General features: G+C 37.1%; 6 protein-coding genes and 1 non-coding gene across 9 annotated transcripts; 4 read left to right on the top strand and 3 right to left on the bottom strand.

Moving 5' to 3' along the window:
* Nucleotides 1-215: 215 nt before the first annotated feature.
* On the bottom strand, nucleotides 216-1,926 carry LOC103866267 (39S ribosomal protein L46, mitochondrial). The gene is made up of 6 exons (XM_009144161.3): nucleotides 1,640-1,926; nucleotides 1,483-1,548; nucleotides 1,066-1,140; nucleotides 858-987; nucleotides 649-774; nucleotides 216-539 (listed from the first exon to the last, which is right to left on the bottom strand). Exons 1-6 carry the CDS (start codon nucleotides 1,807-1,809, stop codon nucleotides 396-398), a joined length of 711 nt encoding a protein of 236 aa, XP_009142409.1. The 5' UTR covers nucleotides 1,810-1,926; the 3' UTR covers nucleotides 216-395.
* Nucleotides 1,927-1,974: 48 nt separating this feature from the next.
* TRNAE-CUC lies at nucleotides 1,975-2,047 on the bottom strand. Its single transcript has one exon. It is a non-coding gene; the product is annotated as a tRNA-Glu (tRNA).
* A 74-nt stretch (nucleotides 2,048-2,121) lies between these two features.
* On the bottom strand, nucleotides 2,122-4,642 carry LOC103866266 (sphingoid long-chain bases kinase 2, mitochondrial). 2 transcript variants are annotated; one of them, XM_009144160.3, is made up of 12 exons: nucleotides 4,140-4,642; nucleotides 3,957-4,033; nucleotides 3,817-3,870; nucleotides 3,679-3,738; nucleotides 3,523-3,600; nucleotides 3,381-3,427; nucleotides 3,253-3,293; nucleotides 3,069-3,153; nucleotides 2,867-2,981; nucleotides 2,666-2,788; nucleotides 2,487-2,587; nucleotides 2,122-2,407 (listed from the first exon to the last, which is right to left on the bottom strand). In XM_009144160.3, exons 1-12 carry the CDS (start codon nucleotides 4,315-4,317, stop codon nucleotides 2,278-2,280), a joined length of 1,089 nt encoding a protein of 362 aa, XP_009142408.1. In that variant the 5' UTR covers nucleotides 4,318-4,642; the 3' UTR covers nucleotides 2,122-2,277. The 2 variants fall into 2 exon arrangements, with proteins under 2 accessions (XP_009142408.1, XP_033146348.1); XM_033290457.1 differs by having other exon boundaries at nucleotides 3,069-3,293.
* A 232-nt stretch (nucleotides 4,643-4,874) lies between these two features.
* On the top strand, nucleotides 4,875-6,751 carry LOC103866265 (protein BPS1, chloroplastic). 2 transcript variants are annotated; one of them, XM_009144159.3, is made up of 3 exons: nucleotides 4,928-5,030; nucleotides 5,111-5,192; nucleotides 5,550-6,749. In XM_009144159.3, the coding sequence occupies exon 3, from the start codon at nucleotides 5,562-5,564 to the stop codon at nucleotides 6,588-6,590; it is 1,029 nt and encodes a 342-aa protein (XP_009142407.1). In that variant the 5' UTR covers nucleotides 4,928-5,030; nucleotides 5,111-5,192; nucleotides 5,550-5,561; the 3' UTR covers nucleotides 6,591-6,749. The 2 variants fall into 2 exon arrangements, with proteins under 2 accessions (XP_033146349.1, XP_009142407.1); XM_033290458.1 differs by lacking the exon at nucleotides 5,111-5,192 and having other exon boundaries at nucleotides 4,875-5,030; nucleotides 5,550-6,751.
* LOC103866264 (mitogen-activated protein kinase 12) lies at nucleotides 6,744-8,770 on the top strand. Its single transcript, XM_009144157.3, has 6 exons — nucleotides 6,744-7,157; nucleotides 7,232-7,361; nucleotides 7,484-7,621; nucleotides 7,697-8,029; nucleotides 8,099-8,282; nucleotides 8,399-8,770. The coding sequence occupies exons 1-6, from the start codon at nucleotides 6,991-6,993 to the stop codon at nucleotides 8,563-8,565; spliced, it is 1,119 nt and encodes a 372-aa protein (XP_009142405.1). The 5' UTR covers nucleotides 6,744-6,990; the 3' UTR covers nucleotides 8,566-8,770.
* Nucleotides 8,771-9,010: 240 nt separating this feature from the next.
* Nucleotides 9,011-13,354, top strand: LOC103866263. Its single transcript, XM_009144155.3, has 13 exons — nucleotides 9,011-9,496; nucleotides 9,575-9,633; nucleotides 9,726-9,834; nucleotides 10,080-10,189; nucleotides 10,258-10,326; nucleotides 10,395-10,898; nucleotides 11,323-11,908; nucleotides 11,985-12,064; nucleotides 12,140-12,244; nucleotides 12,330-12,469; nucleotides 12,564-12,692; nucleotides 12,760-12,912; nucleotides 12,986-13,354. Exons 1-13 carry the CDS (start codon nucleotides 9,247-9,249, stop codon nucleotides 13,122-13,124), a joined length of 2,433 nt encoding a protein of 810 aa, XP_009142403.1. The 5' UTR covers nucleotides 9,011-9,246; the 3' UTR covers nucleotides 13,125-13,354.
* Nucleotides 13,355-13,579: 225 nt separating this feature from the next.
* LOC103866262 (AT-rich interactive domain-containing protein 1) lies at nucleotides 13,580-16,576 on the top strand. The gene is made up of 3 exons (XM_009144154.3): nucleotides 13,580-14,048; nucleotides 14,420-15,225; nucleotides 15,533-16,576. Exons 2-3 carry the CDS (start codon nucleotides 14,428-14,430, stop codon nucleotides 16,271-16,273), a joined length of 1,539 nt encoding a protein of 512 aa, XP_009142402.1. The 5' UTR covers nucleotides 13,580-14,048; nucleotides 14,420-14,427; the 3' UTR covers nucleotides 16,274-16,576.
* The last annotated feature ends 2,254 nt before the right edge of the window (nucleotides 16,577-18,830 follow it).

Genomic DNA, 18,830 nt, shown 5'->3' with positions numbered 1-18,830 from the left:
TTCAAAAATAAATCAATTCATATCCTAATTCCTAAAAAAAAAATTCTTATGATTTGTAATAGACGATGGTTAAATTGTAAACAAAAATCTTGATTTTCTTGGCAAGTAATTTCCAGAATGCTCGTTTCGTAGGACAACCTCTGAACTTCACCTTACACATGTGTTGTGTGCCTATATGAGAGAATCAAACTACTTGCGATCAACTGCCACCTAAATGTCAACGAAAAAAATCCATCACCTAACTTCACACGTGTATGCGACTAAAAAAACAGAGACACGGTTTGGTATGGCCTTCACACACCATGTGTATGTCTTAAAAGTTCATTTTTATTGTTTTCTATCTCACTGAAGAGAACCAGAAGGAAATAACAAAGGAAAAAAAAAGTTGCATAGTCTTAGCTAATGATCATCTTGTTGAAGAACTCAGCTTGCTCAGGGAAGAATTCCAGAAGTTCATCTTTGGTTACCCACACAAAGTCCTCGCAGTTACTTATGTTGTACTTAGACGCTGCCACTACACTGCATTTGAAGAAGAACCTCTACACAAAAACAACAAACAGAAGAAAGACATGATTTCAAGAATCCGTCAAATCAACTAATGGATGAGCCTTCTTATCTATTTCTTTCTATTAGAGTTTTGTTGTTTACCTTGTAAGATGGCAAATCAGGTGTTTCTTCAGTAGGTTGAATAGCCATGTGAGCCATTGGAGCATTTCCAACAAAGTATGTGTGCGTTAGGTCTCCTAACACTGACTTCAAAGCAGATTCCGCACACTACACATAGCAATATTTTAAGCACGATAAGTATGAAAGTGATGGTGTCATGGATTGAAACAGAGAGGATAAACCATCATCACCTTGCGAAGAGTAGGCTCAGAATCGTAGACCTTTTCAGGGAAATGCCAGACAGGTTTGTCGCTAGTTGCTCCAAATGGCTTGCCGAAGACAAGAAGATACAACTTCTTGTCCAGAGCTCTATATAATGACCTAATAATATTGCAAGCAGTTTCAAAGAGTAAACCAATTTTGATCATCACACAAAAGTCCCATGTCGTTAAAACTTACTTTTTGTCGTTATTCTTGTCAGCCTCTGTAACTCTGGGAGCAGGCACATAGTCCATTTGATATTCTCCCTTGGCTCTGCACTCACACATCCAAAAGATCAACCAAAGGTGTTCATTGAAACTTCATTACACACTGAACGACTTTTAAAAAGAAGCAGAAATGATCATAACTTTCACTATATATACCAAAACATTCAGGTTACTATATAACTAAGCACCTGAAACTCACAACCTACAAGATAAAACGTCTATCTACACTCTACAGTTCTTTGCTATTGTTATAGTCTGAAAGATCAATTTACGAGAGAATCTATGCATTCAAATACATTATAATCACAAAGAAAGTTCAACAAAACTGAAACTTTCAGAATAATACACTACACATTATAAAAGTAGTAGGTAAGGGAATGAATTTAACCTGTTCTTAGCAATGTCCAAGAACTCATCTGGGTATCTACGGCGAAACTGCTGTTGCCAATTGAACCTGCAATAGAGCAGCAACTTCTAGGTGAACATAGTGTGTATGTAACAAGACCACTTGAACCACACAAAGACATAAAGGAGAGGACTTTTACTTGAACTCCTGAAATGCGTATACAGTAGGATCTGGTTTTGGTATCACAACTCGCAGTCTCTCGAAAAGCACCGAAGCTATGATCTTTTCGGATGAGGAGCTCGTGCAATACCCTCGCAGCCTCCTCTCCAAGAGAGGCCTAGCCAGTAGCTGAGATCTCAATCTCTGCATTTCTTCTCTATCTCTCAAATGCACAAAAAAGGAGCAGACTTTGAAAACGGAAGTCGATAAGATCGAAACAGAGACAGAACTCCAGCGAGTAAGGGTTTTTAAGTTCTTGGTTCACAGAACCAGAATCCGGTTTGCTGTAATAAAATACGAAATAAAAAATAAAAGCTCCGTTGCCGGGACTCGAACCCGGGTCTCTCGGGTGAGAGCCGAGTATCCTGACCAGCTAGACTACAACGGATTTTGTTTATCGTAACATATAAATATGTGAACAAATTGTATGTACTACTGCTAACACTAGTTGCTTCAAGTGAAAGAAAAGAGAAGATATTTGTGTTGAACTCTGATTGGTTTAAACAATGAATCCAACATTTAAATAAGAAGAATCATCTCTACAGACTGAACAAAAAAGAAGTTGAATGTATGATTCGAGTCTTCTTCCACACTTTCTTGGCAATGTGCGGTTGTGAATCAGCTGATCATGTCGATGGCACCGGGTAAAACCTGAAACTTTCTAGGTAGAAATCCAAGATGTTCTCCATCTGACTGAACATAGATGCTTCCACTCTCTGAAACCTCCTCAACTTCTATACTTTGTACACTACAAGAATAAACCACAAAGTACTTAGGGGACATTTACAGTCCAAAATAATGAGGAGACAGAAGAGAAACTATCTGACCTTCTTGAGCTCACATTGTTAACTGAGAGATGCGTCCCATTGTATAGCTTATGAAGTTTCAGTATGAAGTCATACCACTTGAAGTCCTGAAGAACCACAACCTGCAGTAAAATGTATGAATGTCTAAAACCTATTCACATTTACAAAGATTTGAGATCTAATGAAAGAAGTGTTGGAACCTCAAGGTTTCCATTTCCAGGGGAAGCGTTGGGAGTGATTTTCATTCCTCCACCAAAGTATTTAGCGTTTCCAACGCAGAGAGCGGTGACTTGAGGATATACTTCCCATTCACCCCCATTGACCTGAGAATGTAACACAATGCTTTCCAAAATTTACTTTCTATGGTGAATAAGATATTTTTTGCAGAGATGATTATTTACCTTGATTCTCATATCTCGATTGTGATGTCCCATAAAAGCTTGGAGGGCACCAATTACGTAGCACAAGCTTCCAAATTTCTTGTACTTTGAAGCGTAAAAGCCTGCCTTTGCACTCCTGAAAGTGATGAACCATTAAAGAGAGAGATTTATAACCAAGGATTAACCAGATAATCACACAGAAAATTTCAACGATATTTCTTACAGATGAACATCAGCAACGTTAATGAAGTAATGCGAATCCCTTCCTTCCTGGTCGATAACACCGACATCAACCCGTGATCGTATCCCTGAATAATGCAGATTATGTGGTATCATCATATCATATGAGAACATAATCACACATGAGCTGTTAAGTCCTAACTCCTGGAATGTATTCAGTGGCATACCTTTAGCAATGCGCTCCACCGCTTCACAAGGATCATTCTTCCTAATAAAACGCAGAATAGACTCAAGACTTGGCTCAAACATAACTTTGGGAAACAAATCACATCAGAGAGAAGTTGCAAAAACTAACCAACCAAATGTTCTAGCAAAATCCGAACCAGTACCTAACGGAATCAGCTGCAAAAAAAAGGAATGAAATTGTAAGCTGTAACTCCGCAAGAGATATACACGAAAACAAATAAAAAAAAAGAGAGTCGATTCAAGCAACTCACACCAAGTGCAGCCGAGTGGCTACCTTCGCTATTGAGATTACAGACAGGTTTCCCTTCCCAAAAGAAGCCATTCACAACCTATGAATCAAAAAAGATAGAATGAGTAAAGCTGACAATTTCAAGAACTCAGTTCTACAAAGGATTTTAAAATTCTACCTCATGCAATGTTCCATCACCTCCTACCGCAATGACAGCATCTGCACCATCCCTAATAGCCTGATAGAGAGCAACAGGATGATAAGAGAATGCATAACCAATCAAAACGATGTGTAACTACTTTGCACTGCCACTTACCTCTCTTGTAATGTCAATGGCATGAGAAGGACCAGATGTTAAGGACTCACATATCTGGAGGAAAAAAACAACAAGACCAGAAACTCACTCTCAGAAGCAGATGGCATCATAAAACATATGTAAGCGAATCAAGAACTCACATTACAGTCTTCACCAAGACGAGTTCGAAGGTAAGGAAGCAACTTCTTCCATTCCTTAGCTGTTCTACCATTAGCTCCTAATTGAACCCTAAAACGAACTCAATTTCCATTTCCATAGAACCACCACCTCGAGAGATTGATTCTCATGTAAAAATCATAACTTTAAGAAGAGGGCCAACACACCTTGAGGGTTCACTACGAAAACGAGATCACGGAGGCGGGGAGAGGAGACGGCAGTGGCACCACCACCACTGCAAAGGGTGATGATGCGACCAGAGCAAACACGGCGCTGCGCCCTATAGAACGAAGGTTGTTTCGCCTCGTAAGAGCGATTTGAAATGCAGCAACTGTATCGTAGCATTGTGTGGTTTCAGCTCGGCTCCGGGAGACACCATCGCCGTTATCATTTCGTCGACGCTTGCAGAGACCTCTGTCTCAGCTAGAGACTTTCTTAAAGATTATGGGCTGAGATTGGGCTTTAGTCCTTATGGCCCATATATTATCCTGGTGAAGACTAGTCCTACACTCTTTGTCAAGATGTGGTGGGGTCGATACTTTTGCCGACCGGTGTGTTTATTGTGGGGCTCCAACATCACTACAGCTGTAAAAATGGACTTTTCTCCCCCATTTACGCAATAATATGAATTCGTTAAACCTTATGTTTTGACTTAAATTCTCGTAAAAAAACTAATTATTTCTTTGATAAAAAAAAACTAATTATTTTCATATTTATTATTTTTTAATGAGCTCACATTTTGAAGGCAACCTGGTAAAATAAACGTGAACCCAAAAATTAGTTTCGAGAAACCATAATTAATCAAAAAACAGGAGTCTGTAGAACGTGGTATTACATAATTAATAGTTTTAGCCGTTAGATTTGGTTTTATAATTAAAACAAACAAAGACTGACTTAACGCTAATGACTTGTTTTATAATCCCACGAAACCCTCTCGTTTTGGCCTTTCGATAAAAGATTATTTATTTAGCCGTCCAATTGTCATTAGAAGTTTATATAATGCTATGCACAAGGCTGTGAGAAAATCAAACGTAACCACCATTCACAGTCGTAAACTTGTAAGCTTATAATTATTGTTTTATGTGACAGGCCGTGACTTTATTATCCTTATAAACTAACGTCGGACCTCCGCCATTAGTTTTTTTTTTCTCAGCTAATGAAGCATTCAATTTGACGACACTTTCCTTGTTGATTTCTTCATTTCCATCAACTTTAAATCGGTAAGTTTCCTGTAAATTGAGTTATCCTTTTGTGATGTGTGTTCTTCTGAAAATCAAATACTGCATATTTAGTTTTAGGAGGTTCATAGACTCTGTAAAGATTGAAACTTTATCCCCATAATTGCTGAACTTCAAATGTTAGATTAAGAATTATACCAATTTATCCATGTGGGTTTCTCATAATAATTATAATAAAACTGAAAAGTTTTTAGTTTTTGATTCAAAGATCTTCAAAGTTGTCAGCTTTTTGGAGATTTAACCCTCTATTAACCATTGAATTGATGAAATCAAATTGGCTTATTCGATTATAATTAACTAATCATGACCCTTACAATATTCACCTCTTTGTTTTATCAGTGTGTAAGCAAAATGAGCAGAGCACAAGATCCACCGAGAGGTTTCTTCCCATTTGGGAACCCCTTTCGTATGCTATCCCCCAAGGGCTCAGACTTATCTCCCTGGCTACTCTCTCTTTTAAACAACTTCGAGTTACTTTTAGCTGAGAGGCTCAAGAAACTCATGCCCAAGTCCAAATCCGACATCCTCACTCTATCATGGATGAAGCTAGCCATGGAGTCGCTCTGCGAGACTCACACCAACATCAACACCCTCATCACCGACCTCCAGCTTCCCGTCTCCGACTGGGAGGAGAAATGGGTCGACGTTTACCTCGACGTGAGCGTCAAGCTGCTAGATCTCTGCAACGCGTTTAGCTCCGAGCTCACGCGTCTTAACCAAGGAGATCTCTACCTTAAGTGCGTGCTTCACAGCTTGCAGTCTGGTTCTGGTGAGAAGAAGTATCTCCAGGCTCGGTCTTCGCTTGATAGCTGGAGGCAGCATGTCAACGCAAACAACGCTAGAATCGAAAACTGCCGCGCTGTTCTAGACTCTCTTGTTAAGTCTCTGAGCTTGCCTAAAGTCAAGAACTCGGATAAAGGGAAGGTTCTCATGAGGGCCTTTTACGGTGTGAAGGTTCAAACGGTTTATATCTGCAGTGTATTTACCGCGGCCTGGTCTGACTCCACCAGCGATCTTTTCGACTTACCGGTGTCTGATAAGCCGTTGTGGGCGAAGGTCTTCGCTGATGTGCAGAGCGTTGTGAACGGTGAGATCAGAGAGATGTTGTCTTCCGGTAGAAGTACGATTCTCAAAGAGCTGGAGGCAGTTGATGCTAGTGTGGAGAAGCTGTACCCGATGGTTCAAGATGGGGTTGATCCTGTGGAAGTTGAGTCTCTTAAGGAGTTGGGGACGCAAGCTGAGAAGTTGTCTCAGGGGTTAGATCAGTTACTAGAGGAAGTTGATAGTTTCTTTAAAATGACTTTAAGTGGAAGAGATGTGTTGCTTTGTAATCTTAGGTCTAGTGACTCATTCTCTGGCAATGCAGTTGGAGAGATTTAGTTTAAGTCTATGAGGTATAGGTCTCTGAAAGTGTGCATCTTGTTGAGCTTGTCTCTTTGGTATAAGTGTGTGTTGGTCTTGTCTGTACTGATTGAAAATCAATACAAATATATAAAAATTCTGTTTGACTTGTTTTTAATAAAGATATAATATAATCCTTATAGATGTGTGCAATTAGTAGTAACAAATGAAATTTGCAATATTGAGCTAAAAAGTGACTTCTACTTCTCGTGACCAATATACACGTATGTTCTTTAGATTCACGGGTCACTTGAGAGATCTTTTACAGTTGAATAAAGCTTCTTTCTCTTCACATGGTTTTAGTGTCTTCAAGAGAGACCTTAAGGAGCCTTCTTCTTGATCTTTCTCTCTGGTTCTTGGTCTGATTCATTGCATCATCATGTCTGGAGAATCAAGCTCTTGTTCTACAGATCATTGCATCAAAGTTGTACCGACACACGGAGGCCGTTATATTCAGTACAACGTCTATGGACAGCTCTTTGAAGTTTCGAGAAAGTACGTCCCTCCTATCCGTCCCATTGGTAGAGGCGCTTGTGGTATTGTCTGGTAAGCTCTCTTTATGATTCTTCTTCTCATTAAAGCCTTCCTCTTTTGGATGTTCATTGGTTCTTGAGTTTCAGTGCTGCGGTGAACTCAGTGACTGGAGAGAAAGTGGCAATCAAGAAGATCGGTAATGCTTTCGATAACATTATCGATGCTAAGAGAGCTCTACGTGAGATCAAGCTTCTCAGGCATATGGATCATGAGAACGTATAACCTTAACTCATCATTTTTCATATTAAAAAACAGAGGATACTCTGTTTCCTCTGTTTTTTTTCTCTATTTAATCTAAAATCAATCTGATCTTAAAGCTCTTGGTTTAAATTCTTCAGGTCATAGCCATCAAAGATATTGTAAGACCACCGCAACGAGATATCTTCAACGATGTCTACATTGTCTACGAGTTAATGGACACTGATCTTCAGCGAGTCCTCCGTTCTAACCAAACCTTAAGCCATGATCAGTGCCGCGTAAGTCTGATTCTGATCTTATGGAACACCTCTCTGATCTGATCTTTATTTAACTTATCTTCCTTTTTGTTACAGTTCTTTGTGTACCAGCTCTTGAGAGGGCTCAAGTACGTGCACTCGGCCAATATATTACATCGTGATCTAAGGCCAAGCAACGTGCTGCTTAACTCCAAACACGAGCTAAAGATTGGTGACTTTGGGCTTGCGAGAACAACTTCAGACACAGACTTTATGACTGAGTATGTGGTCACGCGTTGGTACAGAGCTCCTGAGTTGCTTCTTAACTGCTCTGAGTACACAGCAGCTATTGATATATGGTCTGTGGGGTGTATACTCGGTGAGATGATGACGGGACAGCCTTTGTTTCCTGGCAAAGACTATGTTCATCAGCTTAGGCTTATCACAGAGGTAAAAGAAGCATTAGCTTAAAAACCTGTCTGAAAAAACATGCAGTTACCTCACTTGTTGAATATACAGCTTGTAGGCTCTCCGGACAACTCCAGTCTTGGTTTCCTTCGCAGTGACAACGCGAGAAGATACGTGAGGCAACTTCCACGGTACCCGAAACAACAGTTTGCTGCTAGATTCCGGAAAATGCCTCCTTCTGCTATCGATTTACTAGAGAGAATGCTTGTCTTTGATCCTAACCAGCGCATCTCAGGTAATAACAACACACAAAGATACCTACAAAAATTCATGAGGTTCTTGTAGTTTCTGTTTGGCTTATATCTCAACTTGGTTTAGTTCTTTTTTTTGCTGATTGTGTTGTGTGTATAGTGGATGAAGCTCTTGGCCATGCTTACCTATCACCGCACCATGATGTGAACAAAGAACCGGTGTGTCCAACTCCTTTTAGCTTCGACTTCGAGCATCCTACATGCACGGAAGAACACATAAAGGAGGTTATCTACAAGGAGTCCGTCAAATTCAATCCTGACCATTGAGACAAAGAACAAAAAAACATGTTTGATGATGATTCCTTTTCAAGCCTCTTTGTTTCTTTTTTTTTAAATCTAAACTTGTTTTATTTTTTTGGTTGAATAATTGCTATGATGATGATACACACATACATTGATATCTATATCTATGTCAAAGTCACTGCAGAGCTTGACATTCTTTATATCAGTTTCTTAAGTTGTGATTGGATCATATAGTAATAAATAATAGTAAAAAGTTATCTATAATATTACACAAAGATTAGAGAAAGTCTCGGTCTTTTGGTAAACCGCCAATCTCTACTCTTTGTAGTTTTATCAGGTTTGCTAATCTTATTTTAGCCTCTGATTAATTAGTTTTGATTAAACATGATTAAATTAAGTTGATGTTAGTGTGTAGTAGTTATGAGTTGTCTCTGACCTACACGTAATATACTAGTATTCATGGCAAAGAAATCTTTAAAACCAAATACACATCACATCTCGACGCTATGCGGTGTAAACCACGCTCCAAGATTCCTTATCATATCAGAACTTCGATCATTTGACAGCCGTTCGGTTAGCTTGTGAAGAAATTATGGCGCGTGATTTAAACTGAACAAAAGAAAAGTAAAGTCCAAGTTTGTGTAATAATCTACTAGTTAAAAGTCCTTATATTTCGTCAAAGACGACGAAAAGTCTCTTGGAATAATGCGTTTATTCTTCTTCTTCGTCTACTCACACTTTAAATACTCTAAACCCTTAAAATTTCACCTACTAATGGCGGAGATTTCAATTCTGAGTGTAACAACTCTCCTCCTCTTCTTCTCATGGTCGTTATCAATCTCTAATTCTCTTCAAGATTCTGTCTCGTACGACAACAATGGAAACTTCTTCACGGTCTCGAGCTTCAGGTACCCAAAGTCCCAAGTCAGGCCCTACGATACTCGTTACATCAGAGGTCTGTTCATCAGCTTCCCCTTGATCTTATTATATTTTATGGTGATGATCTTCACGAGTGAGCTCTGTTTCTGTGCAGTTGATTTACCTCCATGGTTCTCATCGTTGAATGTAGCTATTGAATCTGATGTTGACATCGTAAGCTTCTTACTATGCTCTCTATTCATTTTGATTTTTCTCCATATTCGATTTATTTAATTTGGATTTGCATTTTTTTTTCTATGGAGCAGAGTGCAAAGAGCGTCTCGAAGATTTCGAAAAGTCTCCTTCCTGTTATATGCTTCAGAGACGGTAGCCCACCTCTTCCTGATGCCTCAACCAACGCTCTCAAAGCTTTAGGTACGCTTTAGGTACACTGTAGTTATGTTTCTTTGTCTGAACTTACTATATTAGGTAGTTAAATAAATTGTTTTTCTTTTCTTGTGTTCTGTAGTTATGCTTCTTTGTCTGAACTTACTATTTTAGGTAGTTAAATAAATTGTTTTTTCTTTTCTTATGTTCTGTAATTATGCTTCTTTGTCTGAACTTACTATTTTAGGAAACTAAAACAAAGTGTTTTTTTTTCTTCTAAATATGTTTTCTAGAGCTAGGACAGTTATTCAATGGATCCTTTGAAGGAGGTCAAGATATTGAGATTGCAGAACAATGTTACCCTATGCAGAAGAACATTTCCTTGAGACTAACCAACGAACAGGTTAGCTTCCCCTAAAAAAATTGTGTTTTAGGACATTTTTAGATGTGTGATGTGGCTGCTACTTACAGATATCTCCTGGAGCTTGGTATGTTGGTCTGTTTAACGGAATTGGTGCTACTAGGACTCAAGGGAAAATGGTATGTAAGTAAAATTTTGGTTACTTTTTAAGTACATATCTCTGATGCATAATAGAATTACTGCACAGATTGTTCGCTCCTCGGCGTTTTCATATAGTGCCAACATTACCGTAGAAGGTTGTAGAACCGCTACCATGTGGGGGCCTTCCTGCAACCAGACTATATATCCCCTTCCCTGTTCTCGGTTCGATAACCAGACAGGAAGTGTTGTTTCTTGCTCGGACTCGTCTCCTATCTCTTGTCTGAACGGTGTTGAGACAAAGATATATGCGTTAGATGTAGATGGAATAGCTGAACAGTTAGTTATAACGGCATCCAATGTGAAAGTAGATTCTAACGAAAGCTATCTCATGTGTTACGCTCGTTTTGGAGCTATAGCTTCAGAGACTCTACACGATTACTCTGGTGATATACACAAAGTTGCTTTAGTTATTAACAAACCAAAAGCTGGTCGATGGTATATTAGCACGAATTCTAGTTCTAAGGTCTGCTTTTCGGTGAACGTTAAGGTGATAGGGTGTCCCATGGGGAAAGCAGGACCAAACTGTGTGCAGCAACTCTACATGCTTCAGGTAACCTTTAGTAAAATGCATTTTGATTATGTCAAAATTCAAGACTGAGCTTTATACTTCTGATCCTGGTTTTAAAAATGGGTCTAGTCTGTAAATTGGCCATTGCATGAACTATTTTCTTAAAATTCAATTTATACTATTTAAATCGGTTTAAATCATTCCACATCGGTTTAAATTAAGTAATAATAGTAGTACAAATCCACAAATTTGTATAATTTCTTTTGTTTTGTATATCTAATTTTGATAATTCATCAAAATAATTTTATAAAAAAAACTCAAAAATTAAAATACCTTATAAAAACTAAAATATATAAAACAAATCATTAATTTGTACTATATTCTACCTAGTAGCTACTATATAAAACAACTAGCAATTTCTTGAACATTGCTTATGACATTGTTGAACATGATGCATTTTATGCAGGCAGTGATGAGGAGAGAATCATCTACACCTTTTGAATCATACTATTTGCCGGTCAATGACGCTACACCTTCAGGCTCGAGCACTGGCTTTCCCCTCAAATCAGACACAACCACTTGGACTTATTTTCTCATGAACATCCCTCAAGGAGGAGCTGGTGGGCATATCCACTTCAGGTTAACATCACATTCCACGACACAGTATGAAGTGTATCTTAGATTTGGTGGACTGCCCACTGTTGATGACCATGATTATTATTATGTGAACCAAACAAGTGCTAGCCGCTCAACGTTCTTCTCACTGTACAACTCTAGCCAAGAGAAAATTGATTTCTACATCTTGTATGCTCGAGAAGGAACGTGGTCACTAGGGCTGAGGAAGCTCAGTGACTCTACTCCTGCTACCACAGCATCTAAAGGTCCATCTACTCTTGTATCTCTTTCTCTTGAAAGATGTCCCAGAGGGTGTTCATCTCATGGGAATTGTAGATATGGTTTTGATGCTAGTGGATTGACATCCTACAGCTTTTGTTCTTGTGACCGAACACATGGAGGCTTTGACTGTGGTATTGAAGTTGTATCACACATAGGTATATATTAATCTACCAGTATTTGAAACTGTGACAACTTTTTCTATGTACTCATTTGCTAAAACACGTGATGCAGGACATATCATTCAGTCTATTGCTCTCATCGCATCAAATGGAGCGGCTCTTTTGCCAGCTTACTGGGCTCTTAGACAACGAGTAGTTTTCTTGTTATACGCTTCTAGTTCAATGGTTTTTGGTTTGTTCAGCTGCTGATTCATATATCCTAAGCAGGAGTATCCAGAGTGGTTTCTTTTCACATCTAGTGGAATCTCAAGCGCGTTGTATCATGCATGTGATGTAGGCACCTGGTGTGTGTTAAGTTACAACGTGTTACAGGTACGAGTCGTTATTTATCTGCTCATCATTGCAATGCCATCTTATACTTTATTACAAAATGGTATATCTTTTTTTTATTATTCAGTTTATGGATTTCTGGCTCTCTTTCATGGCGGTGATTGGTACCTTTGTGTACTTATCCACGGCTGATGAAGCAGTCAAGAGGACAATCCACGTAGTTGTTGCCATTCTCACAGCTTTATTAGCCTTAACTCAGGCAACAAGGTATGTAACATGTTAAACTGAATGTTTTTTTTTTGAACAACTACTGAATGGTTTATATGATAATTAGTACTTTAAAAATACTATTTGCTTGCAGGGCGTCGAACATTATCATTGTATTAGCAATCGGGTCGCTTGGTCTCCTCTTTGGTTTTTTGGTAGAATTTGTTACAAAGCATAGATCATATTGCGGATCAGCTGGAGTTTCATTGAACATGCTCGACAGGTAACATAAGTAAACTATTTAGTGGTTACAGTCTGACAAATTCTAAGACATCCGAGTTCTGTCATAGGCCACGGGCTGTGAAAGAATGGTTTACTAATTTAATCAAGACGGTGAAGAAACGGTTTCGTTGGGACTTTGTGGCAGCTGGTCTTGTAGTCTTTACCATGGCAGCCACAAGTTTCAAAGTGGAAACCAGTTCAAGCTACTGGATTTGGCACAGGTATGTGTTCAAATGAGAGTAATATCGACTGGTATCAGTTTTTGAATATTGACAAAATGAAAATGATGTGCAGTATTTGGCATTTGACGATATACACATCTTCCTTCTTCTTCCTGTGTTCGAAGATTGCAATTGTAAATAATGAGAACCAAACCCACCACGGAGCTGACAGTTACGAGTTAACAAGGCAAGACTCGCTACCAAGAAACTAATAAAAGCATAATGATAAGAGTCTCTTTACTAAATTCTTTATGTATTTTCTCTTGTATCTATACCAAGTACCAACCAGAGAAGTGTTGGAACAGAACAAAGACATGGTGATGGGTAAATATTCAGGTCGTGTCTGTAATTTTGTGTGTTTATTATATACACAGTGACAGAAAAAGACCACTGAAGTGATAATCTCTTTTGGTACAATGGAGGCTTTGGCATTCTTAAACAATATTTGACTTCATGACTTTAAAAATCAAACCTTCCAAACTAATCTTATTTGGACTTAAATATATTTGGCTTAAATCTGTTTAGGCTAGGACAGACTCAAAAATTTGAAACCGTACACTTTAGTTTAAATAATATTATTTTTTGATCAAAACAGTTTTTGATAATGATATGTTATTCCAATATTTTTGATCTAAGCTCTATCATAACAAATAAGAAAATTAAATCTGTTCTTTACGAAAATTAGATGGTTCAAAAATTGAAAATGATAAATACAATGTTTTAATAAATTATTCCGAAAAAATCTATAAATCCGAAAAGCTCTATAGCTCTATGGCCGAATTTAAGAATATAGGTCTAAAATATTTTTGGATTAAATATATACAGGTTTTTTCGATTTCGGGCCGGCCCGATTGATATCTCTAGTGGTTTGTTAGTATTTAACCCAAATTCTGGTTTGGAAGTGTTTAACCCAACCTGTGGGTCAACAATTAACTAGAGTTAGTATATTTTTTTTTTTTGACAGCTATTATCTCTATATATAGATTTGATGGTGGTATGGTCGCCCTCATTTTCCAATACGTTTCGTATAAAAAAAACCGTCGGGCTTCCTTTAATAAAAGTATAAAACAAAACATTTCTCTTACATTTCTTCTTAATACCAGCAATAATCAAGGAGAGAAATTAACAGAGAAAAGGTTAGTGATTTCACCAAAAAAATTATAATTAATAAAATCTGATCTCTGCAGTTTTTTTCTTCTTTATCGGGCGATTTTCGTTTCGTTTACAATTAAGTAACCCTAATTTCGTGGGGAAAAATACATGTGATTTTGAGGAAAAAGGGGTCTGTATATTCGAAAAGTTCCATTTTAGACCCCAAACTTCTTCTTCGGTCACCATCCATCAAAATTCAAACCTTCCAAAAATAGAAACTAATGGCGGGTCTTCCAAAAATGCTCTTCGATTTCTTGTGTTTCCCGCTAAAATAAAAACCCTAGTTCATAGATTACGATTCTTCAGCTCCCAGATCCATTTGCTTCTCTTTGAATCATCGCTTTGTTTGTTTCAGGGCTGTCAATGGCTGGATGGTCGATGGTAGTAGCAGACGAAGATGCCGCCGCCGCCGCCGCCGTCGATTTCTTCAAAACTCCGAAGAATCTCGAATCGAATAACTCTCCTGAAGCCGTCAACATCAACGATCTCGTCTCCTTGTTCCATCGCTTGCTCGAATCGTTCCTCGTGGAGTTTTGCTCGGCTGATAGTTTCCGTCCTCTTCCTCCGATGACCGGCGACGGGAGAGTCGTCGATTTGTTTAATCTTTTCCTCAGTGTTAATCGAAGAGGCGGATTCAATGCCGTTTCGTGGGAAGAAGTAGCTCAAGAGTGTGGATTAGGGTTGGTTAACTCAGCTTCTGTGAAGTTGATTTACGTTAAGTATCTCGATGCACTTGCTCGTTGGTTGAACAGAGTTGGTAGCGATGATACTAGTAGCTTGGAGTTGTCTGGAATCTCAGATGGTTTGATGTGTAGGCTTAAAGATTTTTTATGTGAGGTGAAAAGGAAGTATGGTACTGCTTCAAGGGAGGTAGGAGCTGAGCTTCAATGGTTTGTATCTAAAACTAAGAGAAGTTATGATGATAAGAAAGTTATGAGCCTTGACTGCTCTTTTTCGCCTGGGAAGAGAAAACGGGAGTGTCCTTTGGAGACGTTGGAATGGTTAAGGGAGGCTGCTAAGGATCCATGTGGGATATCTATTGGTCGTGTGCCAGATAGATCGAAGTGGGAAGCTTATGGAAGTGAAGAGCCGTGGAAGCAGCTTCTTCTGTTTAGGGCTTCAAGAACAAACACTGATCCGGCTTGTCAAAAGATTTGGCAGGTGTAGTTTGCATTTGCTGTTGTTGAAAAAGTCCCATAGGTTTTAAATGCACTAAGTTTCCAGCTTTAAGTGATTATTCATTTTTGAGTCATTAATTGCATGTCTTAAAGCATTTTAAGGAATTGTTAGTAGCAACTTAGGAAATGAGAATGGTTTAGTACCTGGGATGAGAATTATCTATGATGTTTCATTACATAGGTTGTGAATCTTGTGTGATTGAAATGGAATCTGTCGTCTCTGATTTCACCACTGTTCTTCGATTGTTATGCCATTCAAGTCTTGTGATCCATTTGCTTGTATGTTTCAGAGAATCCAGAAGATGCATCCATCTCTGTATGAAGACAGTGCTGGACCTAGTTACAATCTGAGAGAGAGACTCAGATTTAATGAGAGTGGCTCGGCTTCAGACAGTTCAGATGAGGATGATAGACCATGTGCTCGAGTTGGCTCACAGTTTCAGGCTGAGGTACCTGAGTGGATTGGCGTCAACACCGAGAGCGATTCAAAGTGGTTGGGCACTCGGGTCTGGCCGCTGAGCAAAGAACAAAGCAACAGTAATCTTCTTATCGAAAGAGATCCTATTGGGAAAGGAAGACAAGATCCATGCGGCTGCCAGAACCCAGGTTCTGTTGGATGTGTCAGATTCCATATCAAGACAAAGCAGGAGAAAATGAAACTTGAACTTGGTCCAGCTTTCTACATGTGGTGTTTTGATTCTATGGGTGAAGGTACTCTGCAATATTGGACAGACTTAGACCTGAAGAAGGTGAAGCTGTTGATGACTTCTCCACCTACACTTAGCGCATCTTTCTTCAGCGAGCTCAAGAGTATTCTTTCTTCAAAGAGCAGAGAAGAGATCGTGAGCTACTATTACAACGTGACGCTTTTGCAGTTTATGGCAAATCATAGTAGAATGACTCCTGGTGAGGTAGACAGTGATACTGATCAATACTACAACCTTGCACCAGGGAATGGAGATCAAACCATGGAAGCAAACACATCTCAGAAGCATGTCCTGCTTACCCCTAAGAAAAAAAGGCGTCGATAGAGAGGAGCAGTCCCATTTTTGTTCTTTCCCTTTTTGGAGGCATATCTATTGGCATTGAAACTGCTTTAAACTCGTTGGACGAAGGGTTCATCAATCAATCACATCGGCTCTGCAAATTCTGGTTTTGTTTTCTATGGTAGATACTTCCATCTCTCCATTGTTTTGATGGTGCTGCAAGAGTATTCTTCTTTTTTTTTTTTTTTGTGGTTGGCATTGCTTAAAAGGTTTTGTCAAAACTTTTGGGTACAGTGAAATTTCGGATTGGTTTGGTGAATACAACAGAGGCAAAATGTAATTGCAATTTTTTTGTTTTGTTTCCAATGGTAAAATGATGAAATGTTTACCAAACTTCCATGATTTCGAATACACCATATTACTTGAAATCTCTCAATTAGCCCACTTTATTTAAAGAAAAAAAACTCACACAAACTAAGTTAAACTCATTAGTCGTTTATTTGGCATATCATCACAATGCACCAGTTTATATATGGTTTTTGTGTTGTTCTGATAACCTTAAACCAGTTTATATATTAAACTAGATGATAATATCTTTTGAAATTTCAAACACGTAATATTGAATAAAATAGGAATGTTGGTAATGTTAATTGGTTTTGCATGTTGACACGTAAATATTTTTTAGGAAAGATATCTTAACTTATTGTCTTCACGTCTTGTAAAGTTTATTGCACACGTTTCTTTTTTTTTGTAAAATAACTCTTATCTTCTTTTTGATTATAGAAAAATATCACCCAATCGACTAAAAAGATATTTGTAATATATGTCACATCACTATTCATAGAAAATTCTATGTTGTATTTGTAATCGCTTATATATTAATTGATATATTAATTGAGAAACATTACAACATTGTTTTGTAGCCACGTGTCACCATATAATGAAATTCAGAATTCTTAAAAAAAATAGATTGGTCCATCTTAACTTATATTATACATTTTATTAAATTAATTATCAAATTGATAAATAGTGTACAAAAGAATATTCTCGCATTTTCCTTAAATAAAAGTTACAGAATTACCCAATTAATGATTATGAATAATAAATATTTTATAACAATTTTTGTATTTTAGCTATTTTTTGTTTAATTTTATATTATTAAAAGATATTAAACAATCACATTAACCATATAATAAAACAAATTAGATTTTTTCTTATATGTTATATTTTGAATTTTTTAAAACGACTATAAATTATTAAAAATTTTAAAATTCTACTTTGAAAATTTTGTGATCAATGGCATAATTTGTTTTGTAGTCTCTGTTTTTCAAGAAAATATCAATTTTGTAGTGGTTGTTCCATCGATTTAAGTTGTATTATGAAGTTTTTTTAGATATCGAGTTTCTATCATAATCTTTCTCCTTTATTGCATTTTTGTTTATTCCTAGAGCTCAGAACATGCTGGATGATTCGTTGGCAAAGAATGTCTTGCGCACTGCTCGTCTGTACTAAACTCTTTCTATGGTTAATCAATTTGGTGTTAAAAAAAATGCAGTATTATCAAGCTTTACTAAATTAATTGATAAAAAATTATAACGATTTCCATATACCAGGAAAGAGAGTTTAGCATACATTAATACAAATGTAGAATATGGTTAAATTTTTTAAACAACACAAATGATTATATGCTTCAGTATATAAAGTATTTACCGAAAACTTAATATTTTCGTAGGGGGTGGTTAACACATAGATTTTGAAAAAAATTCAAAAATATGAAAATATTGTTTTAATGCATAGTTATATCATGCAGTAATATATGATGATGTTCAAAGAGGTTTAGAGCCTTTGTTGTCTTCCTTTTTCAAGAAAATAGCAATTTTGTTGTGGTTATTCTACCGATTTAGGCAATATTATGAAAGTTTACTAAATTAATTGATAAAAAAATTATAACGATTCCCATAGACCATGAAAAGGAGTTTAGCATACATTAATACAAATGTAGAATGTGGCGAATTTTTTTAAAACAACACTAATGATTATATGCTTCATTATATAAAACATTTACTGAAAACTCAAAATTTCCGTAGGGGTTACATATAGATTTTGAGAAAATTTCAAAAAATATGAAAATATTATTTTAAATGCATAGTTGTATCCTGCACTAATAAATGATGATGTTCAAAGAGGTTTAAAGCCTTTCTTGTCTCCCTTTTTCAAGAAAATAGCAATTTTGTAGTGGTTATTCTACCGATTTAGGGAATATTATGAACTTTTACTAAATTAATTGATAGAAAATAATAACGATTCCCGTATATCATGAAAGAGAGTTTAACATACATTAATACAAATGTAGAATATAGCCAAAATTTTTAAACAACACTAATGATTATATGCTTCAGTATATAAGGCATTTACCAAAAATTCAATATTTTCGTAACGACACATAGATTTTGAGAAAAATTTCGAAAAATATGAATATAATGTTTTAATGCATAATTGTATCCTTCACTAATATATGATGATTTTCAAAAAGGTTTAGAGCCTTTGTTGTCTCCCGTTTTCAAGAAAATAACAATTTTGTAGTGGTTATTTCACCGATTTA

This window comes from Brassica rapa, chromosome A04 (genome assembly GCF_000309985.2).
Source record: "Brassica rapa cultivar Chiifu-401-42 chromosome A04, CAAS_Brap_v3.01, whole genome shotgun sequence".
Classification (NCBI taxonomy): domain Eukaryota; kingdom Viridiplantae; phylum Streptophyta; class Magnoliopsida; order Brassicales; family Brassicaceae; genus Brassica; species Brassica rapa.
Note: the sequence above shows the minus strand (reverse complement) of the source record. Positions and strands in the feature narration are given on the sequence as shown.

What these genes read in the sequence shown, in the direction of transcription:
- LOC103866267 (XM_009144161.3), bottom strand. Translation starts at nt 1,809, where the DNA reads ATGCAGAGATTGAGATCTCAGCTACTGGCTAGGCCTCTCTTGGAGAGG. An exon ending in TTGGACATTGCTAAGAACAG is followed by an intron (nt 1,141 to 1,482) that starts GTTAAATTCATT and finishes GTGTGAGTGCAG; the next exon opens with AGCCAAGGGAGAATATCAAA. An exon ending in CTGATTTGCCATCTTACAAG is followed by an intron (nt 540 to 648) that starts GTAAACAACAAA and finishes GTTTTTGTGTAG; the next exon opens with AGGTTCTTCTTCAAATGCAG.
- LOC103866266 (XM_033290457.1), bottom strand. Translation starts at nt 4,317, where the DNA reads ATGCTACGATACAGTTGCTGCATTTCAAATCGCTCTTACGAGGCGAAA. An exon ending in GTGATGGAACATTGCATGAG is followed by an intron (nt 3,601 to 3,678) that starts GTAGAATTTTAA and finishes TTTGATTCATAG; the next exon opens with GTTGTGAATGGCTTCTTTTG. An exon ending in ATCGAGATATGAGAATCAAG is followed by an intron (nt 2,789 to 2,866) that starts GTAAATAATCAT and finishes TTACATTCTCAG; the next exon opens with GTCAATGGGGGTGAATGGGA.
- LOC103866265 (XM_033290458.1), top strand. Translation starts at nt 4,977, where the DNA reads ATGCACAAGGCTGTGAGAAAATCAAACGTAACCACCATTCACAGTCGT. An exon ending in CCATTCACAGTCGTAAACTT is followed by an intron (nt 5,031 to 5,549) that starts GTAAGCTTATAA and finishes TTGTTTTATCAG; the next exon opens with TGTGTAAGCAAAATGAGCAG.
- LOC103866264 (XM_009144157.3), top strand. Translation starts at nt 6,991, where the DNA reads ATGTCTGGAGAATCAAGCTCTTGTTCTACAGATCATTGCATCAAAGTT. An exon ending in GGCATATGGATCATGAGAAC is followed by an intron (nt 7,362 to 7,483) that starts GTATAACCTTAA and finishes TAAATTCTTCAG; the next exon opens with GTCATAGCCATCAAAGATAT. An exon ending in TCCTAACCAGCGCATCTCAG is followed by an intron (nt 8,283 to 8,398) that starts GTAATAACAACA and finishes TTGTGTGTATAG; the next exon opens with TGGATGAAGCTCTTGGCCAT.
- LOC103866263 (XM_009144155.3), top strand. Translation starts at nt 9,247, where the DNA reads ATGCGTTTATTCTTCTTCTTCGTCTACTCACACTTTAAATACTCTAAA. An exon ending in AGCAACTCTACATGCTTCAG is followed by an intron (nt 10,899 to 11,322) that starts GTAACCTTTAGT and finishes CATTTTATGCAG; the next exon opens with GCAGTGATGAGGAGAGAATC. An exon ending in TCATTGAACATGCTCGACAG is followed by an intron (nt 12,693 to 12,759) that starts GTAACATAAGTA and finishes GTTCTGTCATAG; the next exon opens with GCCACGGGCTGTGAAAGAAT.
- LOC103866262 (XM_009144154.3), top strand. Translation starts at nt 14,428, where the DNA reads ATGGCTGGATGGTCGATGGTAGTAGCAGACGAAGATGCCGCCGCCGCC. An exon ending in CTTGTCAAAAGATTTGGCAG is followed by an intron (nt 15,226 to 15,532) that starts GTGTAGTTTGCA and finishes TGTATGTTTCAG; the next exon opens with AGAATCCAGAAGATGCATCC.